A 22181-nucleotide genomic window follows, 5' to 3' on the forward strand; every position below is an offset into this window, starting at 1 on the left:
TCCAAAAGGCATAACCAGAAACTTATAATGTTCGTACCTCGTTCGAAGGCAGTTTTCGGCACATCGGAGTCTTTAGCTCGCAACTGATAGTAGCCGAATCTTAAATCTAACTTTGAAAACACTGTAGCCCCTTTCAACTGATCAAACAAATCATCAATCCGTGGCAATGGATATTTATTCTTTATGGTCACCTTATTGAGTTGTCTATAATCGATGCACATTCTCATAGTTCCGTCTTTCTTTTTCACAAATAGAACTGGCGCACCCCAGGGAGAGAAACTCAATCGTGCAAAACCTCTATCAATTAACTCTTGCAACTGTGTTTTCAACTCTTTTAATTCAGTAGGTGTCATCCGGTACGGAGCTATTAAAATTGGAGTCGTCCCCGGTACTAACTCAATACCAAACTCTACCTCTCGGACAGGTGGCAAACCTGACAATTCTTCAGGAAACACGTCCAGATACTCACACACAATTGGTACGGATTCAATCTTCTTTTTAGTCACTTTACTATCAAGCACATAAGCAAAGTAAGCTTCACAACCTTTTCTCACATACTTCCGAGCTAACACCAAAGATATTATTGCTGGTAAACTACTCAAATCATTAGATTCAATCCGAATAATCTTGTTGTTCTAACATCTCAAATCAATGGTCTTTCTTTTGCAATTAACAACAGCATCGTGCAAAGTCAGCCAATCCATACCCAAAATTATATCGAACTCGTCAAAAGGTAACAACATCAAATCGGCTGGAAAGCATGAATCTCGAATCATCAACGGGAAATTTTTACATACTTTATCAACCAGAACACACTGGCCCAGGGGGTTCGATACTCGAATCACAAACTTAGTAGACTCAACAGGAAAAGTCTTACTGGACACTAATGTTTCAAACACATAAGAATGAGTCAAACCAGGATCAATCAATGCAATAACACTAGTATCATAAAGAGTGAAAGTACCGGTAATAACATCTGGGGAAGAAGCATCCTCGGGAGCGCATATAGCATATGCTCTGGCAGGTGCACGAGCCTCAAATCGAACTGCTGTATCTTTTGTCCCTCTCTAACTGCCACCTACATTACCCGAATGCCTGGGTGGTCTGCCTCGCACTGACATATTACTCAGTCTCGCGTTCTGAACAATGTTTTGCTCGGTTAACATCGAGCAATCTCGGATAAAATGATCCATCAATCCACATTTAAAACAAGACCAGTCATGCAATCTGCAATTTCTAGAATGCCATTTACCAGAATGCTCGCACTCGACTCTGTTCTGCCAAACATTGCCAACACTAGCTATCGAAGTGGCTCGTGAACTCACAGGGGGTCAGTCTCGATCTTGTTTAGAAAAGCATGCAGTATCTTTAGATCGACTAGAATCATCTCGAAACTTCTTCAATGCTGAGTGAAAAGTCTTACCCAATGATCTTTTACGGGAATCTCTGGCTTCAAAATCAGCTTTTCTTTTCTCTTTTACGAACTCTTCGACTTTGCAAGCTCGCTCAACAAGTGCCACAAACTCTTTGATTTCAAGTATACCAACCAGAAATTTAATGTCTTCGTTCAAATTGTCTTCGAATATTTTACACATGGCAGTTGAAACACACTCACAGACATATCGACTGAGTCTCACAAATTTTCGCTCATATTTTGTCACAGTCATACGACCCTGCTTTAGCTCTAGAAATTCTTTGTGTTTCTGATCAATAAATCTCTAGCTGATGTATTTCTTATGGAACTCAGTCTGAAAGAAGTCTCAGGTCACCCGTTCTTTCGAAACCACTAATACTAGTGTATTCCACCAGTGACATGCAGTGTCTCGTAGCAAGGCTATGGCACACTTTAAGCACTCATCTGGGGTACAAGATAACTTATCAAATACATGGATAGTATTATCAAGCTAGAATTCAGCTCGCTCAGCATCATCATCATCAGTAGCTCTGAATTCTTCAGCCTCGTGTTTTCTTATTTTATCAATAGGAGGCTTGTTAAATCTCATCGGATCAATCATCGGAGATACCACAGGTATCGGAGATGGATTATCCGGGGGTGGAGGTTGTTGTGTACCCGGTTTAGTTTGGATAAATTGAGTAAACCAATCATTCATCATTTGATAAAAGGCTTGTTTAGCCTTCCCCTAATGACTACTCAAGATCGGTCGAGATTCAACTGGTGTTGTCCCATGCGTGGGAGCAGGCGCTACACTCTCAAGATCATCAGCTACAGCTCTCGAGATCCATTTACTATACGAAAATACATTTTCAAATGTCAGAAGTCATCACACTATCACAGTATATATTATGGCAGGTATAGCTAGACTCACACACGCAACGTTAGTCCTAGAATCGACTAAACTGTAGCTCTGATACCAATAAAATGTAACACCCCTAATCCATATCCGTCTCCGAATTAGGGTTATGAGGCATTACCGACTATTTTATGATTTAAATAAATACATGTTATAAATTACAACTCAAAGTTTTTATCACATCAATGCTTATAACATAATCAAATATCAAATCTTAAATAATCATATTAATCACAACACAACTTAATTTAACAAAATCCAAAATATATCAAAACAATTTATACAATACATAACATGTATACAACAATAATTTCATTATTGGATTATTAGACTTATTTTTGTATTGACCATGCGCATACTTATCAACCATAATACTCCTCATACCCAAACAAGTCCTCACATTTCGTTTATTTTGCATTCTAGTTCTTCAATTTATTATTTTTGCAATTTAGCCCTAATTACTTAAATTCATCAAAAATTACAATACAAAACATATTAATCCAAAACATATCTTTCATAATTTATCATCAAACATCACAAAACACAAATATTCATCAATGGCATAACTCAAAATATGCATCAAAATCAGAAATTCTAGCATGGGTCAGATAGTATTCGAAGCAACGATCTCAAAAATGTAAAAACTATCAAAAACTGAGCTAAACTCATACCTTAATCAAGCTTGAATACAACCAAAACCTAACTTCTTTTTCTTTTTCTTTCTATTTTCATATTCGGTCAAAGAGAAAAGTATGAACCATGGCTTTTTAATTATGTTATATTATAATTATATTATCATATTATTTAATTACTTATTTAACCTTTAATAAATAATATGGATTCTTTATAATGGTCGTCTACAACCATCCACCACCAATATTATGGTCTATTTGCAACATAAAACCTCCATATTAAAAGAACAACTACAATTTGGCCCTTTTACAATTAACCATCAAATTTTTAATTTACGCGATTAAGTCCTTTTATTTAATCGGACACTCAAACGACAAAATTAAATCACGAAAATTTCACAGATATTAATTCACACATAATAAACACTAAAAGTAATTTTTAAATATTTTTCTGAATCGAATTCGAGGTCCTAAAACCACCGTTCTGATTAGGGTCTAAATCGGGTTGCCATAGTATGGTTGTAAATTTAGAACTTCGTTGTATTGGACAGAGCTCAATGAGAATAAGATACATGGAGTTGATTTGATCCGTGAAACTAAAGAAAAGGTGAAAGTGATTCAAAATAGCTTGAAAGCAGCCTCTGATTGCCAAAATTCTTATGTCGATCTTAAACGAAAAGAGATAGAATTTCAGGTTGGTGATAAGGTATTCTTGAAAGTATCACCCTGGAAGAAAGTTCTTCGATTTCATCATAAAATAAAACTGAGCCTACGATTTATCGGACCATATGGAATCATTGAAAGAATCAGACTTGTTGTATACAGATTGGCATTACCATCGAAACTTGATAAAATTTACAATGTTTTCCACATGTCCATGTTGCGACAGTATCGGTCAAATCCTTCACATATTATCTCTCCGACAGAAGTGGAGATTCAACCTGACATGACTTACAGTGAAGAACCGATCAAAATTTTAGTACGTGAGACAAAAGAGTTAATAAATAAAAACGTAGCTTTAGTAAAACTTCTTTGGCAACGACATGAGATTGAAGAAGCTACCTAGGAACTGAAAGATACCATGAGAAAGCAATACCCGAACCTCTTTACTGGTAAGATTTTCGAGGACGAAAATTCTTTAAGGGGGAGAGTTGTAACTGCCCATTTTTAATGAAATCCGAATAGTGGTTTCGGGACTACAAATCCGAGTTAGAAAGAAAATTTATTTTAATATTATTGCATGGTCTGCATCATGGTAGGAAAGACGTATGAAAATTTCAATAAGAAAATTTTACCGATTTTGTGTTTAATTAGAACCAAATCGCATAAAGTGCAAAAGTTGAATTCTAGTAGCTAGAAGCATTAAATAGCTATGTAATTCAAAACTTGAGGTCCTTATATAGCAATTAGACCATTAAAGGAAGTTAGTAGATATTTTTGATGATTCATCCATTGAAAATTAGAAAAAGAAAATGATTAAATTGGAATAAGAAAAAAATAAAGATGATAATAACTTAATATCATCTTATTTCATCATCTTCCCCAAATATTTTCTATGGAAACCCTAGGAAAAAGAAATAAAATTAAGCAAGCCTAATTGGGTAAGTAATCTTGTCTCGTTTTTAGTAATTTGTATATTTCGAGATCATAACAACTTAATCTATCTATTTTGGGGATTAATTTGCAAAGTTACCAAAGTATCAAAATTTTTCCATGAATGAATATGCTGAAATTTTGAAATTTGTGGTAGAAATTGAAAGGTTGTTGATAGATAAACAACTTTTGTAAAGTGAATTTTCATGAAATTGTGATTTAGGGACTAAATCGTAAAGATATAAAATTCATGGAAAATTTTTTATTTTTATGAAATATATGTGCTGTAAATGTTATATGAAAATTTTGGCTAGGCTTGGAATAAGGATTAAATTGCATGAATTTCATCTTCCGAGCTTAGAGACAAAATTGTCATTTATAGAAAGTATAGGGGCAAAATGATAATTTTTCCTAGGACGTGAATTGAATTAAATTGAGTATGAAATGGATTAAATTGATGTTAAATTCATTTATATAGATCTAAAAAACTCAAATATGAAGTTAGATCGAGGAAAAGAAAAGGTGTCAGATTAGTAGATTTCCGTATACGAACAAGTGACGAGGTAAGTTCGTGGAACTAAATTATGTGTATTAATAAGTTTGAAATGAAATGTTGAATATATGTGAATTGTATAAATTTTTAATGTATGAAATTAATTACATGCATGATATTGCTCAAAAAATAATAAATCTCGTTTGAATAGATGGAATTTGATGGATGCAGGATTTACCGATTGGTTGTGGTCTTGCATATGTTGTAGACACACCATAGCTCTTATAAGCATCCTGTTATAAGCCATCTCGAGCTTCCTGTTACATGGTTCCTGCAAGCATCCTGATTGGTAGTAATCCTGCATATGTTGCGGACTACCGCAGCTCTTTGTAAGTGTCCTGTTATACGATTGGTTGTGATCCTACGTATATTGTGGACACAAATGCAGCTCTTTATGAGCTTCCTGATATAGGCTCTTTGTGAGCTTCTTGACATGGCTCGCTTGAACTTCCTGTTATATAGCTATCCGGAGCTCCCTGATAATAGCACTTCGGAGTTACCTGTTAAGCTTAATGAGATTCCTGTTTTAAACTTTTTATGAGTTTCCTGTTATAGCTCGGATAAGCTTCTTGTTACATGGCTAACATGAGCATCTTGTTATATGGCTCAAGAGAGTACTTCCTGATAATGTGCCCTAATAGGTACCCTTGGATATGAATTGACAGATTTTCAGTTTTGTACACTTTAAGTGTACTACATAAGCGTATCCATTGATATTTCAAGTAAATTCAACGGGTTAAGTTCTAACATGGCTAAATTGATCTTGAAATGATTTGTCATGGAAATGTACATGTAATATGGAAGTATGATATGAAAAGCACGTGTTTATGAAAGTTATTACATGATGAGCTCATCCTTGATTTTTTATGTTTACATGATATACATGACTATTAAGTTTCTTGAGATAATATGTGTTTAGGCAAATGGCCATAATGATTTGGATGCATGTTTGTATATTTATTTTGAATGTACATGATTTGTAAGTTAAATTCTTGTTATACAAACTTACTAAGCATTTGAGATGCTTACTCAATTTTCTTTTCTCCTTTTTATAGTGCTCAGAAGCTTATAAAGGTTGGAATCGGTCGGAGCATCATCACACTATCCTTCAACTCGTTTTGGTATAAATAGAAAACTTATTTTGGTATAATGGCATGTATAGGATAACTAGGCCAATGTTGGCATATAAATGGTTGTTTGTAATCTAGCCATTGGAACAACTAGTAATGATATTTTTGGTGAACATATATATAAGGTTATAGTATGGTTAATATATGTATGGTTAGTATGGTTAGATTGAAATATGGTAAACATATATGTCTTTAAAAAGGTAAGTTTGAATACATGTGATGATATATCATGTATAATGTTAATGTTGGTTTGGTTTTAATATCTTGAATTGATTGGTATATGTATGCAAGTATTAATGTAGGTTGAAGACAATTTGGGTGAGAAAAATGGCCAAGAAAATGGCCTATTTTTGTCCACACGGGCTTGTGTCCCCACTGTGTGTGACACACAGCCATGTGCACAGGCATGTAGTTTGGCTGTGTGCCCCCTGCATCTTAAAAATTTAGAAATAGAAAGCTTCAAATTGTTCACATGGGTAGAGACACGGACATGTTTCTCAGCCGTGTGTGACACACGGCCTAGCACACGGGTCTGTGTCTTGGCTTTGTGACTCCTGCACCTAATTTTTGAAAATTAAATTGTCCACGCGGTCTAGCACACAGGCGTATGGCTGGTCGTGTAACTCAAGTCAGAGAGTTACACGGGTATGGATACGGGCTGGGACACGGCCGTGTGCCTCATAACTTGTAATTCGACCCGATATGGATTAGGCCCAAAAGCCATTTATGTAATAAAAGGGAGCGACAAACCCTAGTATAATTAACTAAGGTTGTAGCCCCCTACATCCTAGTTGAACTAGGATTTCATTTTTTCTAGTTGAAATAAAATTCTACAATTCAACAAGGGTTCTATCATCTCTCCCTATAAATAGATGGTATCGATAGGGTTATTTACACAACTTTCAAACATCGTTATTCTGCCTGAAAATAGACAAACTTTTATTCTCTAAGAATTAAATATATTTTTTGAAATAATTTTTTATTTGAGAAGAGAATTTTCGTTTTCACCCTAAAAGAAAAGAAAACTATTTCTAATTTTGTGTTTGATTCAAATCATTCAAGCTCACACTCGAAACAATTTGTGGTATGAAGATAGTGGAGAAGATCATTTGGTTGAAAGTCAGGAACGATAAGGATCCGTCTATCCGAAAATATAGGTACGATTTCTGTATAGGGTTTATTGCTATAAATATGACAAACCATGTCGGTTTTAAAAAAAAATCCGTTGTGTAAGAAAACCATTTTTGAACAAGATTTTTTCCAACAATATTTTGTGGTGAAGATTTCATGTTCCCATAATCTAAGCTATTGTTTCCATTCTTAGTTTGGAGAAAATCAAAAGTATCAAATAGTCCTTTTTTTTAATGAAGACACCCTCATGTAGTCCTCAAGTTGTCTTTCCTTAGTCACCTCTATTAGGATCTAATGTCCTTAGTGTAGTGATTTCGTCCATATATTCTTGTAATTTTTCGAACAAATTGGTTTAATAAAATATTCACCAATATCATTAATATCTTCGTATATTGTCTTTAATGGTTTTATTCACACAAAAAAAGATGAAAGCAAATATTGGCTCTTTGATTATCTAACGTTTAACTAATATTAAATGGTATTACATGGTCGAATCGTAATATGAAAAGATAACTTATATTAGTAGATTATCTAAACATGTCCTTAGCCTAATCGAAATTGAGAAAATTGAGTGAATGACTAATATGTCACATATCAAGTCCAATTGGGGAGATACATTGTCTTGGGTATCGGAGCAGATGACTCCCAAAAGATAGAGAAATAAATGAGACTGATTAGACTAACAATACATCAGACAGGACCCAAGTAGAATAGATCTTAGATCCATTTATAGATTTATTCACTTGTGACGTTTACAGTGTGACATACCTTAATCCTAAGTGGATGGTTGACTATGTATGTGTGACTCGTATATTTTAATGTAAATGAAAGCATGAGTTTAAATAAATAAGGAACCGAAAGCTAGTAAGTTGGGTATACAACTTCTACAGTATGTAGCATCATTCCACAACAGTGGAATTCATAGCCCGATAAAGGGTAAATGATGTCCTCTCTTCGGTATTACATGATAGATGAAAAGTAACGTGGTCACAGGTTATTTGTCTTAATGATAAATGATTGAATTACTATTTGATAGTAATTGGCTTTTCATGAAGGAAGATTTAATGCTCACCATGAGATAAATTAAAATCATACTAAAAGAACAGATTCATCTCGAAGAGATTAAGGATACCCTATAAGGGTAACACACTTACAATAAGGTCATTGGACAAGCACTTGAGAAGTAGCTTTCATAATAGTATATAATAAGGGAGAGCTCAATCATGATACTTTACTCGAATGACTTTAGGACTAAATAATGTTGCAATTAATAGGCGAAGAGTCCATAACTTAATTACAAATTATTTTAACCTTAATTATATATGTCCATTCGGTCCCTTCCTGGCTAGCTTGAGATAATTAGAAACAAATTACAAGCAAAACCAATAATATGAAATGAATGAAAACGACGAAGTAATAGAAATAGATCACTATCCGCAGTGAATGCATTTTTTTGCTAAGTACAACAGATAACTTAAAAATTAATTTAAGTTCTTTGAATTATTACTTTGAATTATTACTTTGAATTATTACTTTGAATTATTACTTAATTAATTAAATAATTAAAGTCTAAAGTGTGAATTAAATTAATTAGTCATCACGAATTTATTAAATAATGTAATTAATTATATTTTCCTCAAATATTCTAATACGGTAAAGTTGTCATGCTTTAATGGAATTAAAATTGGGGTGAAAAAATAATTTATTTGAGAAATTAATTTTTTTTAATTAAATTAATTAATTAATTAATATTTTTGAAAATATAAAATAAATATTGAGTTGAATAAATTATAGTAGTTGAATAAAGATTCAAATATCACATATAATTGTACCTAATATATGAAAGTCCAATAAAGCCTTACCACATGCAAGGGGCAACAAGCTCTAGTGAATTATGGGCATGTCGCTATCCCTTAGTCTTCTACTCAGAGTAGAAGTTGTGTTTTTCTATTAGAATATTATTATTTAATTAAACATTATTTGAAAAGAAATTTTGTACTAGTTCTCTATATATAAAAACTATGTGTTGAAATATTTACACACTTCACATACATTGTTATTCTGTCAAAAAATAATAGTAATTTATTTTACAGAATAAATTCTATTTTATGAGAAAAATGTATGATTATGATTATAGAGAGAATTAACATTTCTATTAAAAGTTAATAATTTTTTTTATTTTGTGTGATTGGTTCAATATACATTGAACCTACACTTAAAGCAGTTCAGGATTTGAGAATTGCGGAGAGACCATTCAATAGAAAGTTGGGTAGACTTTAAACCGTCTCATACAATGTAACACCCCATACGCGCAATCCACGCCGGAGCGGAGTACGAGGCATTACCTAACTCGATCTCATGCACACAAACGTTCCCAAGTCACCAAGACTCAACCCAATTCAAAACTTTTTCAATTTCTACTTTAAACTTCTTATTATGGGCCTACAAGCCCTTAATCGACCATTAAAACTATTCGGGACCATTCCGGGTCCTTAATTCATTTATTGAAATTTTACCATTGAAACAGGACACACACCCATGTGGAAGGGTAACACGCCTGTGTGGTCATTTCGACATGGTCGTGCTGATGGCCCGTGTGGCTCACACGACCTAAGCAATATAGGGACACGCCCGTGTCCTCCACTCGTGTGAAATTAACTCTAAATGCACACCTAATGGGTTTTTACGCGGTCTGGCACACGCTCGTGTCCCTGGCCGGTGTCTCTGGCCCGTGTCCTTCACACGGCCATGACATGCCCATGTCCTAGCCCGTGTGCAAAAACATGGACATTCTGTTTCTGACATCAGCATCCCTAAAATTTCACACGGCCAAGGCATACGCCCGTGTGCTAGGCCGTGTCTATCACACGGCTGAGACACGCGACCGTGTCTCTACCCGTGTGTTTACTACCATGCATACTGACTTGAAATTTTTTTACGTGCAGGGAACACACGGCCAGACCACACGCCCATGGGGCAGACCATGTGTCATACACGGCCTAGACACACACCCGTGTGTCTACCCGTGTGGACAATATAAGGTTATTTACCAAGCCTCTATGCCACCCTTACTTACACAACCTACACATTAGCAACCAAAACCAATACAAGGCTATCTTATGCAACCAAATCAGCCACAATAAACAATGTTCCATGTATGCATTTTACTCAACTATGAATATAACATCTTTGTATATAAATCAAAATGAATATTAGCCATCATTCGACGCTTAATACAAAATAGGGGGATTTATCCCAAGCCAACACATTTAGCCAAATTACTAATAACACAAAACACAAGTCTAATCCCCTATACATGCCATTTCAAAAATATAAATCAAACTATACTGAATGCTTCGATTGATAGTGTGATCGCTATCTCTGACTTCTAATGATCCTCGAGTTAGGTAAGCGACACTATAAGAAAATAGAATGAAAAGGGAGTAAGCATATAGCTTAGTAAGTTGCACATAAATAAATATACAACAACTTTGCCAATTATCAACAAACCCATGATACAAAAGAGGGCATAAGCACAACTTACTCATCACTATCCATACAAATCACATAGCATATACATTGAGGTCACATTTTATACGTTGAGCTCACATTTTATACATACCAATTAGGTACCTATACCACTCGCAACACAGTTATACTTTTCTCAATAACTTAAGTTCACAACTTTCATCGTTGAACCATTCGGAACACTACCAGATATTCATTAAGCCTCAAACGTAGGTAAGGTGCTGATGCCATGTCCCAGACATGGTTTTATATAAGCTCTAGCATATCTGTGCCGATGCCATGTCCCGGACATGGTCTTACACCGACACATCTCGTAGCCGATGCATGTCCCAAACATGTCTTACACTAGCACTCGTCTCAATGTTGATGCCACGTCCTAGACATGGTCTTACACTGGCTCTCATAATGTGGCTGATGCATGTCTCAGACATGTCTTACACTAGCCCACAATAACCCATGGCATGGATATCTAATTTGTTTCCTAGGTTCAAACGAGAACTCTACTATCTTTATTACCATCATGCTATATTAAATTTCAAGTACAATTCAACACATACATTAACATTGTAGTTGTATTATTTATATACAACTTACATTGGATTACAAAAAGTAAGCGACTAGTCGGTTTAATCTAATTGCTTGGTTTTCCCCCGATCTAGGTTCGGATTCGGTAATTCTTGATCTATAATAACAAAATGCACTTATTTAGTCACTTTATTGATCTAAGCATTCAATAATTCATACTTGGGTAAAATGATCAATTTGCCCCTAGACTTTGACAAAATGACCATTTTACCCCTAGGTTCGAAATTCGATTTTTATCTAATTTCTTCGCATCTTAAGCCTAGCCAAACCCTTTTTACTCTTATAGAAACTCCAAATTCCCACTATATTACACATTTATCATCTACTTTACAACTTATGCAAACTAGTCCTTTTTAGGTATTTTCATGAAAATCCTTTCACAAAAGTTGTTTATCACACCACTAAGCTTCATATTCTTCCATAAAATTTCAGAAAACACCCTAAATGTTCTCATGGCAAGACCCTATACCTTCAACCATTTGCAAAATAGTCCCCTCATTTGAAAGCTTATGCTTCAAGGGTCTCAAAAATGTAAAAATCTTCAACAAAGGACATGAAAGTCACTTACTTCTAGAGATGATAAGTTGCTGCAAATTTCAAGCTTGAAAACCCTCATATGGCTGGTAAAAATCGGTGAAGAAGAATAATAAAGAGGGTTTGGCCTTTGTTTTATTTTAATATTAAAACTAGTCAAAATTGGTGACCAAAACTTACCTAATTTGACTTTCTCATCAATTTGTCTCCTATGGCCGGCCAAGCTATCTCTATTGGGTCTAATTTCCCAATAAAGACCCCTAATTTATAAACTTTAACTAGTTGACAATTCTAGCTATTAATTAAGGACTTTTGCACTTTATGAGATTTAGTCCTTTTTCCGCGCTCACAAACGTCAAAATTAACTCACCAAATTTTTCATACACTAATATAAACTGCAATGACTCCAAAGTAATAGTAAAATAATTTATTCGACTCCGAATTTGTGGTCCCGAGACCACTATTCCGACTAGGCCCTAAATCGGGCTGTTACATACAAAGTATATAATTTTGATTAATATTTATTGCTATAGATATCATATGACTCGATTTCAAAGAAAAATTTTAATTAAAAATATTATTTTTAAGCCGATTTTTTCAACAAATAATCAACCAAATTCAAAGCAATTATGTATTATATTCAAGTAAATTATGTGTTTTTCAATATCCTAAGTAAATTATGTTACATGGGGGTTTTGAAAAATTAACGTAAAAATTATCAATTAAATTTTTAATTCAAATATTTTTTAAGAATTAATTTTATTATAAAATTAAATACATGAATATTATATTTTGTTTAATAAGAGTAAATTCATAAATTATCATTACATTCCTAGGAAAGTACTTAATAAATTAAACATGATAATATAACTTTTCCCATATTTTAATCAATACCTTCTCATGTATAGTAGTAACTTTTCTAGCAATTGTATTCTCAAGAATCACATTCCATTAGAATCATAACATGAAAAAGAGCCGAACGCTATCTAAGTGTTAAGTCAGATTACATCCTCAAAAAAAGAACATATGTTGAAATCTTAAAGATAATATTATAATAAGAAACAATTAATAACAAACAAATGCACATAAAATTAATATAAAAAATTACCAAAAAATAATTAATTTCTAAGAAACAACTAACAACCATACCAGTCATTTGCCAAAGAATAAAAGAAAGGAAAAAACTAACAGGCATACAAATCATAGAATGATTTATTAATAGGCATCTACCATTGCATTATCAAATTAAAACTGAGTCTTTTAGTTGATCATTGTCCCCTCAAAATTAAACTTTACTAGCAACTTAAAACCCACTGTCGGAAATAAAATAAAAATAAAAATTGAGAATAAATTCTTATAATCCTTATGCTTTCAATCTTCAAGAATCATATGCCATTAAAATTATAAGTTAATTAAACGATAATATTTTTTTATATGTAATTATGATAATATTTTATTTTTATATGTAATTATGAAAAATAAAAATAGTTAGTATTGAAAATATTAAAAATTAGTTTTTAGCAATGGAGATGAGTTGGTAAGCATCGCACGGACTGAATCGAACCAAAATGCTTAGATATCCAAAATAAATAAATAAAAATTTGTTTTAATTTAATATTAGAATGAGACGTTCCAACAGACTTAACTCCCTATAATCAAGTCAGTGTGATCAAAATGGTGCTGCTTTTTCACATCATTGCTCAGAATTTGAATCTTCTATTATCTTAACGCCCTTTCTAAAATATTAATAGAAGTCATTTAAAAACCTTTATCACACTCAAATTGGTCGTATTTTCAACTTTCTAAGATTGTCATTGTTACGTAAGACTAGAATATATATATATAATAAAGCAAGGTGCCATCCTTAAGCATTGACACAGTACCTTACTCTTGCAATCTTCTTTGATTGATAATCCTCTCTTTCAGGAATTGGAGCTGAAGATCGAGAAACAGATGAAGATTCAGTGTGACGTGTGTGAGAAAGAGGCCGCCTCCGTGTTTTGCACCTCTGACGAGGCCACCCTCTGCGCGCCTGTGATCACCGCGTCCACCATGCCAACAAGCTTGCTTCTAAACACCAACGTTTTTCCCTTCTCCATCCTTCCTCTTCTAAACAAGTCCCTCTCTGTGACATCTGTCAGGCATCTTTTTGTGTGTAGAATTGTGTGGAAGATGGTGTTTCTGGTTGATTGATTCTGATGTAGGGTCTTTTTATAGGAGAAACGAGGATTCGTGTTTTGTGTACAAGACAGGGCAATTCTATGTATTGTGATGTTCCAATTCACTTAGCAAACCAATATACCCAGAAGCATGACAGGTTTCTTCTTACAGGGGTTAAGCTCTCTGCTACCTCGGCTCTCTACGATGGTGATTCCCTTCCTCAGTTCAATTCTCAAACATTGGTCAACGATCCCTTCTCTGTTTCTCCAGCGAGTTTCAATCCATCTTCAGCGGCTATGACTACAACAGCAACAGCAGCAGTCATTAACAAGAACAGTGGAGATAATAACATGTCACGAAGTGAAACATGTGCTTCAGTGAGCAGCATATCTGACTACTTGTAAGAGATGCTTCCAGGGTGACACGTCGAAGATTTCCTTGATTCCGGTTTCTTAAGATTGGCATTCAATCCATCACTCATCTATTCTAAAAAGCTCATGGCACTGTATACAAATATGATTTTCTTTGGGATCTGAATAATTGTTTGATTTTGGGTCTGAATTTGTCAGTGATGATGGTCTGTTGCGGTTTGTCGACGCTGATCTTGAGAGGAATACGACTACTTTCTCACCAGAAAGTTCAGGGCTTTGGGTTCCACAGCACTCACCATCTTCCTTGTGTACTCCCCATAATTCTTCACAAATAGGAGGGCAAACTGGGTGGTTCAAGGAAACTATAGGCATCAAAGCTAACAGGAGAAGGACGGATGATTCTTTTTACGGTTCCAGAAATAACCCCTCCCTCCACTGCCTCCAAGATATTTAGGCCTCTTTCATAACATCATATCTTCCTATGTTTGGCAGTCACGATGGCTCTCAACTAAATTCGAAATCAAGCTGAGTCAGACCCCTAAACAGGGAATAAGCTCCTAACAATGCTTTTCTTTTCACAAGACTCAAACCCAAAAACTTACTTAAAGGGTATCGAGCTCTTTGCCACTCAACTCAACAGACACCGGTCAATACTACTTTTGTAACTAACTGAATATCAATGAAAAGTTATCAATGTTGCTTTTACCTTGTAATGGTTTTTCACCTTCAATTGGAGATTGGAATTTAGCAAATGGCATATCCTTTTAGATAAAAACCTTAAGACAACAATTGAAGCGAAGCGTTTAATTATATTATATATATATTATTAAATTCTATATAAACAGTCAAGATTTCCTTTTTGTTCTTTGTTTAGATGAAAACTATGTTTGTTTGTTTGGTTTGGTCTTGCAGGGGTTTAGCCTGCTGGGTAGTCCTAAAAATAGCCTATAGTTGTCTACATCAAGCTGTCTCAAGATTTCCTTTGTCATCCAAAGATAAGAAGAGTGTCCCTCCACATATTCAGTTGCATCAACCTGCAAATTTGATTGAAATTTCATTTTCTTTTTACCATCCAAATTGAAAAGGAACTAGCAAGAACTCACTACTTACATTTTCAATCCCTCGAAGTTGAACAGGTTGAATTCCGGCCAATCCCGTGGAAAGTACGCTGCTGACAGGAAAATTGACAAAGTAAAAATAATAATAATAATGGAGGATACAGAGACCCGAAGCCTGACTAGTAGTAGATTCAGTTTGAATTATGTGCTTCGGCCTTGTTATTTTTTTCAAGTAACCGTGTTCGATACCAATATTATCTCATATGCAGCTATGGACATAAGGATTTGACACTCCAATGTTACTCCAAATACATGAAATAAAATAAAATAAATCAAATATAACCATATCATATTAGTGTCGGAGTAACATAGGTTTTAAATATTAGGGTGGGTGATCATCCGTGGAAGAAATCCTCTTTCACTGATTGTTGACACACAGTATCAACAGAGGTGGAGAAGGTGAGGGGCCGATGTCAAGAAAGGCCGATTCACCCACTCTAGAGTTGAGAGCCAAAAAAGTAGAGGGACTCAGGTAGAGAAGGTTGATCGCTTAGGGTTTTTGGAAGAGGAGAAGAGTCCCCCTACAATGTTGATACCTCAGGGTCTTTATAGGAAAGTCGTGATTCCCAAGTGGTTCCCCTTGAGGAGAGGGTATCCGTTAATATCTGATGGCTTAACAGAAGGTCCCACTGGGTGGTAAAGGATGGATGGTCCCTCCCGTTGGGGGTACAAGGCACATGGGTAGTCAGTCACTGAGTGACCATCCGGACGGTACAGAATGGAGGGCCGCTTGCGGGTGTCTCTCTGGTCGGTTCTAACGTTGCCTAGTGTCCCAATCAGAGTAGGGTTATAACACTGACTATTGCAGAGTATAAGTTATCATTAAGTATAGACCAATCTCTTGCCTGGCACGAAAAATGATTCCAAGTGTCCAATCATTAGTATGGTAAACATTGACAAATCTTCCTGCCACCATCTGCAAACCAGCAATAGATGGAGCAGATACTTCATGGTTTCCATCAAAAATATGTGCAAATAACATTACAGCTTGAAAGCAATCAAGAATACCTTCCTGGCATCTTCCCATTTTTCATCTTTTATTGGAATGGGAGCTCCAAGAAGAATAACTCTTTCAACAAGTCCAGCTGCACAAATATGGTTGAAGAAAGCCTATCAAACTGTCAACCTGACCTATTAAAAATGATGAAAAAATTGTGGTTGGTCATCTCACCATTATCTCCTTGTGTTTCAGCCAGACACTGGAGACATTTCAAGATTACTCTGGCACCCAATGAGAAACCGATGAGTGTCACGGGTCTGAAACAAGAATATATATAAACCAAGGTGATCACTCAACTAATTTCATCGTGCAAAAAGATCAGATTTTCGCTTTGATCATATGTGGCTACCTGTGTCCCTGCAATCCACTTATTAACAATTCAGCTAGCAGCTTTCCAGCTTTATCAGATCTGAGTCAATATTCGCAAAGTGTCAAGGAATGGACAACTATGATGCAAAAAGTGTCCAAGAATGCCCAAGGGAGAAATAGGAGAGAAACCAGTGGCGTTTTCTAAAGACTAAGGGAACTAAGATGTTGGTCAAAATGTTGTTGACAAAAAGTGCAGAAGGTGCATGCCACACGGTATCTACGTCTAAAAATATGTAGAACAGTTTCTAGAATTATACATCTAAGGTTATCATTTCCAATAAAGTAAATATAACCTGTCAACGGCAATTGCCCATGCACTGTCGATAAGATCAGATGCAGCAAGCAAAGCTGCTGGCAGAGGTTCTTCTGCAAGTAATGTACTTAATACAGTCAGCATGGCTCCTCCTTGCAATAAGTTTGATGCAACTTCTGCAAAATACCGCTAGTTTTCAATCAATATATTGTGCCAGTTAGCTAAATTTGATGGATAATGTTGAAGTAGTACTCGAAGTAATCCACTCCGTTATCCCAGCGTTCAATGCAATCAGATTCTTGGACTCCCACTTTAGCACATACCTGCATATTTGGAACAATAATAATGACTAATTAACTATCAAGAAAGGGGGAAGTAGCTTCAAGAAAATTGAAGCCTACATCACATGGCAGGCAGAACAAGGATCAAGAAAAAACAAATTACAATTTACATCTAATATGCAACTAATTTGAAATTCCATGAACATAACAGAACCCATTTCCATTGCCCTTAAGGATGGAACTTTTTCATCTCAGAGAGATCAACAGCAATACCAGTTAAGTTCAAAAACCAAATGGATTGCACCCCCGAGACACAGAATGTTTGAGAACCAAATAAGTTGTTGGTTTTAGATTACAAAGAAACTCGAAACAGTCTGAACGTTGAAGCATGAGAATAGAAGGAAAGGAAGTAAACACAAAAGCAGAAATGCAAGATTCAGCCTTGTTTAACATCTTACCTCTCCAAGTTATCATTATAATTTTCCCAAGGCCTTAAGAAATCTTCTTCTTCAAATGCAATTCCAGAAATCAAGATTCCAACTGCTAGCCGCTGAAAAATTGCAGTTATTTAAAACCGGTAAGTAAATTCATGAAATGAGCCAGTAAGAAAACAGACATCATTGAAGAACCAATAATTAGTAATTCATAATGTAGCCTACTCAAGCCAACTACAAAGCTAAAGATTTAAATAAATTAATGAAAACTAACGCCTTGGTTATGATATAACCCAGTTTGTATGAATTCGAATTCATCAAGGTCTTCAATTCTTATAACCGTTCTACTTCCTGCAAGACCAGCTCCAGCAGCTGGGATGCATAAAGGATAAGTTAGTGGCTCTAGAGACGACACTGCTTCAGTTAAAACAAATAAAGAGATTAAGTTAGATAACAATCATCACAACTAAATCTGTACTTTAGGAGCAAACAGGTTGTATTTTACAGCCTTTAATTGTTAAGTTCCCTACGGTTTTAGCCCGTAGAAGTTTTTAGCTGTTAACTCAGCTTTATCGTGTTAAGCTAAGGTTCCTATGATATATATATATATAAGCTTGGTTTATTGACAATTCAGTCAGGAGACTAACAACATTTTGTTTTACAATTATACTGCTCAGTATCGTTGAAGGGTTGGAGTATAATCAAAGTGCTTATAGATCACCTAATATCCAGCATTATATGGTTCAGTTATAACTACGAGTACCAGATAGCTCTACAAAGTTCTGAAGGAATAGCACCAAACTTAAACAAAAGATCACGTAGAACGCCCCACCAATCAATACCTCCAAATGATGCAGCAACAGCAACTGAACCGGAAATTGGTCCTGTAGCACTAGCGGCTAAAGCAAATCACCTACTCCAACTGCAGGAACAATGCTGCCTAATATAGCAGCAAGGGCACCTAATCCGTGTCCAACAACTGGGGCAGCTAGGCCTATTGACGCAGGAGCTTAAGATATATTTTATTTTATTTCATTCAAAGTATCAGATTTTTTTTGGACAGCTAGGATTATTATTAGTTGAGAATTAAGTTTAAGATTATTAATAAAACTTTATTTGCAAGAAAGTATAGAAACTTTGCTTGCAAGAAAGTCTATATCCTGTAACAGCTTTCCAGCTGCAGGACTTTTATTATTATTATTATTATTATTATTATTATTATTATTATTATTATTATTATTATCATCTTTGAATTTAATAAAGAAACCTAGAGGAACCCTAAGTTCTCTAAAGTTCCATCTTCCTTCATACTAAATTTTTCAGCCCTAATTTCTTCTTTTACTACTGCTTTCTCACCTAACCACATCACCTATTATGAAATTATTCGATGGTGACTTTATAACTTCGCTTATGCCCTAAAAAAATGGGGGCGGGGGGGTTGGATCCTTGAGGAAAAAATATATCTGTATGTACAAACTGAGGGATCCCATACCACCAGTAAGGGCCACCAAGGATCCTCCTGTTAAAGCAGAAGCACCAATAATGCCTGCCCGTTTCCATTTATCGTTCTTAATCTTTCCAAATTGCTCTGCATCTTCGTTCTTCAGCCGAACAATGAGATTGCAAGCAACAATTATCTCCATAGCCTCCTAGAAAATGGAATTTCCTTAAAAATGATAGAAAGGGTCAAATGTAGTAAATTACTGCTAACAGGATTTGGATTGTTAAAAACCAAATTCCATTAACAATTCATACCTACAAAGCAAAAGGGTTTTTGCATCAAATAATGAGTAGTTTAAGCACACAAACCATTTTTGTCCATTTTACATTGAGCCAAGTAGCTAGCAAACGAAGAGCCACTCGGTGCCGAGCATCATAGCCCTTTGATCCGCCATCAGTCACATAATCGGCTACACAAGATGAAAGAAGCTCATAAAGAACCGTTAATTTCCTCTCCTCTGAAAGCAATTTTCGCTCTTCAATTGGTTTCTCGAAAAATCTAAAGCCTGATCCATCCACATCTTCATTATTGGATATATTGGGAGCAGTCCTTGGGATTCTTCCATTAGGATCCGTAGCTGTAGTTGTGTCTGGATAAGCGCACCTCTGGCGGCAATGAGTTTCATAGTCACAATTCTTATCGCTATCCTCAGAGAGAACGAGAGAGCTTTCCATGCTAAGCATTGTAGCATCCACAGCCTTAAGTAAAGCAAGTTCCTTTTCTCGGATTCCTGAAGAAACCTCGTCATTTGTCTCTGACAGTAAGGTCATGAACTGTGCCAAAATCAAAACCATTCTCAATACAACAAAAAAAAAAAGAATCAAAATGTTCCATAATCCAAATATTTGGATATGAAGATTAAAACGGGGGGCATACTGATCCAACGTGATGCCTTGCTTGAGTAGATACTCCGGCGGTTTCTTTGAGCCCCTCCCAAGCTTGATCCTCCACTTCCATAAACCTAATCCGTGGAAAATTTGTTGGAAAGAAATTAGATAGAGAAAGCGAAAGGAGGGGACTAATATGAAACATGTAAAGTAAACCTGAAGACAGGCAAAAGTAAACCGGAGTTGTCATGGATCCAAAGGTGGGGGAAATCAGAAACGGAAATGGTGCTGCTGTTGCTAGCCCCTTCACCAATAGGCTCTTCTTCAAGAGAAAGGAGACGAGTGGTTGGGCGTGTTTGATGAAGCTGAGAATGATGAAGAGCCAAAGCGAAGAGAGCTGAGGCAGCGTATTTCTGTGTTGATGAAAGTAATGATATTTCCATTGAGAAAAGTGAGAACGAATTTGGAGGTCTTCGCTTGTTTTAACCATGAAAGTCGAGAGGCTATTATTGCCTGACTTTTTCAAGAGTGCGCAGCGATTTCCCGGGGACGAATGAAACGGCTACTGCAACCTCATATATCACGTGACGTGATTACACCTGTTATGGACCCTATAACATCCCACATTTCAAGAGTTGCCCCAAATTTTTGAATTTAAGCCATATGACCCCAACTTGTTTTTTAATTTATAATACATACATTTTTTCCCTAGTATGTAATTTATATTATAAAAATTAAAAATGTTATAAATATAATGTAAATGTTAAAAAAAACATTGCTTATATTTATTTTTTTAATAAAAAGAAATATGTAAATATAATAATAAAAGAAATGTATGTATACGTGTATATATATATAAATATGGGTTAATATTTAAATGAAATATTTTAACTCCACATATAAGCTTCAAATATTTCCACAAGTTCTATTTTTAATATTTAACTTTTTTTTACTTCATTCTAAATAAGATGTATGTCATTCTTTGAACTTAACTTATGGAGTCTAAAAACTCTATTAAAACTTTGCTCAAACTCTATTAAAACTTTGCTCGATAGAGTAGAAAAAATTTGAAAATATGAAAACTTGAAAGGATAAAAAAATAGAAAGATGGAAAAAGATAAATTTTCTTTTATTTCCATAGTTGTGCTAAGTAGGAAAATAGAGGTACACATAAGTTGGGTAGGGCTGATCCCAAAAAAGATTTCATGCCCAAACTTGTTTGTCAAGCCAACCTAGTCCAGGAGCCCGTTTTACTATTTAAACATTTATAAAATATTAAAAAATTATTATTTAAGTTAAATTGCTCGACCTGATGTGCAAAAATCTCTATCCAAGTTTGGCCCAAGTCAAGTCGAGCCTACTGGGCTACTCAAATCCTTGGACTGGTTTAGTAGGAAAAATAGAAATTTGGAAAGAAAAAAATTATTTCCATCCGTAAAATTGAAAAATAAAAAGAATGAAAATAAAACATTTGAAAAATATATAATTTTGAATTAACATGCATGTCTCTTATTTTCACTTCTCTTATCATTCCAATTTAGAAAATTTAGCTTTTATACATCAGGATGAAAAATGACAATCTCTTATAATTTCTTTCTTCTCGCTTTTCTTCTCTACTAAGCACACTTAAATTTTTTTCTTTTCACTTTTCCACTCCCTCATCCCATCCTTTTTCTTTTTCATCCAACCAAACACATCCTAAATGTGTCAAATAATTTTCCTATAAATATTTAAAACATGATATATTTTTAAAATAAATTAAAATATAATATGAGTAGTTCTAAACAGACTTGAGTTAACCATATATAAATATGGCAAGCTTAAGCAAAATTTGACACTTTTTTTTTAGGCGGGTTAACTTAGACAACT

At 34.9% G+C, this 22181-nt stretch overlaps 1 protein-coding gene and 1 pseudogene across 1 annotated transcript; one reads left to right on the forward strand and one right to left on the reverse strand.

Annotated features, from left to right (window-relative positions):
* Nucleotides 1-5354: 5354 nt before the first annotated feature.
* On the forward strand, nt 5355-14983 carry LOC121217895 (B-box zinc finger protein 21-like). The gene is made up of 5 exons (XM_041094481.1): nt 5355-5419; nt 5553-5613; nt 13925-14149; nt 14203-14558; nt 14728-14983. Exons 1-5 carry the CDS (start codon nt 5355-5357, stop codon nt 14981-14983), a joined length of 963 nt encoding a protein of 320 aa, XP_040950415.1.
* Nucleotides 14984-15272: 289 nt separating this feature from the next.
* Nucleotides 15273-20869, reverse strand: LOC107887279 (transmembrane and coiled-coil domain-containing protein 4-like; annotated as a pseudogene).
* Nucleotides 20870-22181: the final 1312 nt, after the last annotated feature.

The sequence above is a fragment of the Gossypium hirsutum genome, chromosome A03, assembly GCF_007990345.1.
Source record: "Gossypium hirsutum isolate 1008001.06 chromosome A03, Gossypium_hirsutum_v2.1, whole genome shotgun sequence".
In the NCBI taxonomy this organism is placed as follows: Eukaryota; Viridiplantae; Streptophyta; class Magnoliopsida; order Malvales; family Malvaceae; genus Gossypium; species Gossypium hirsutum.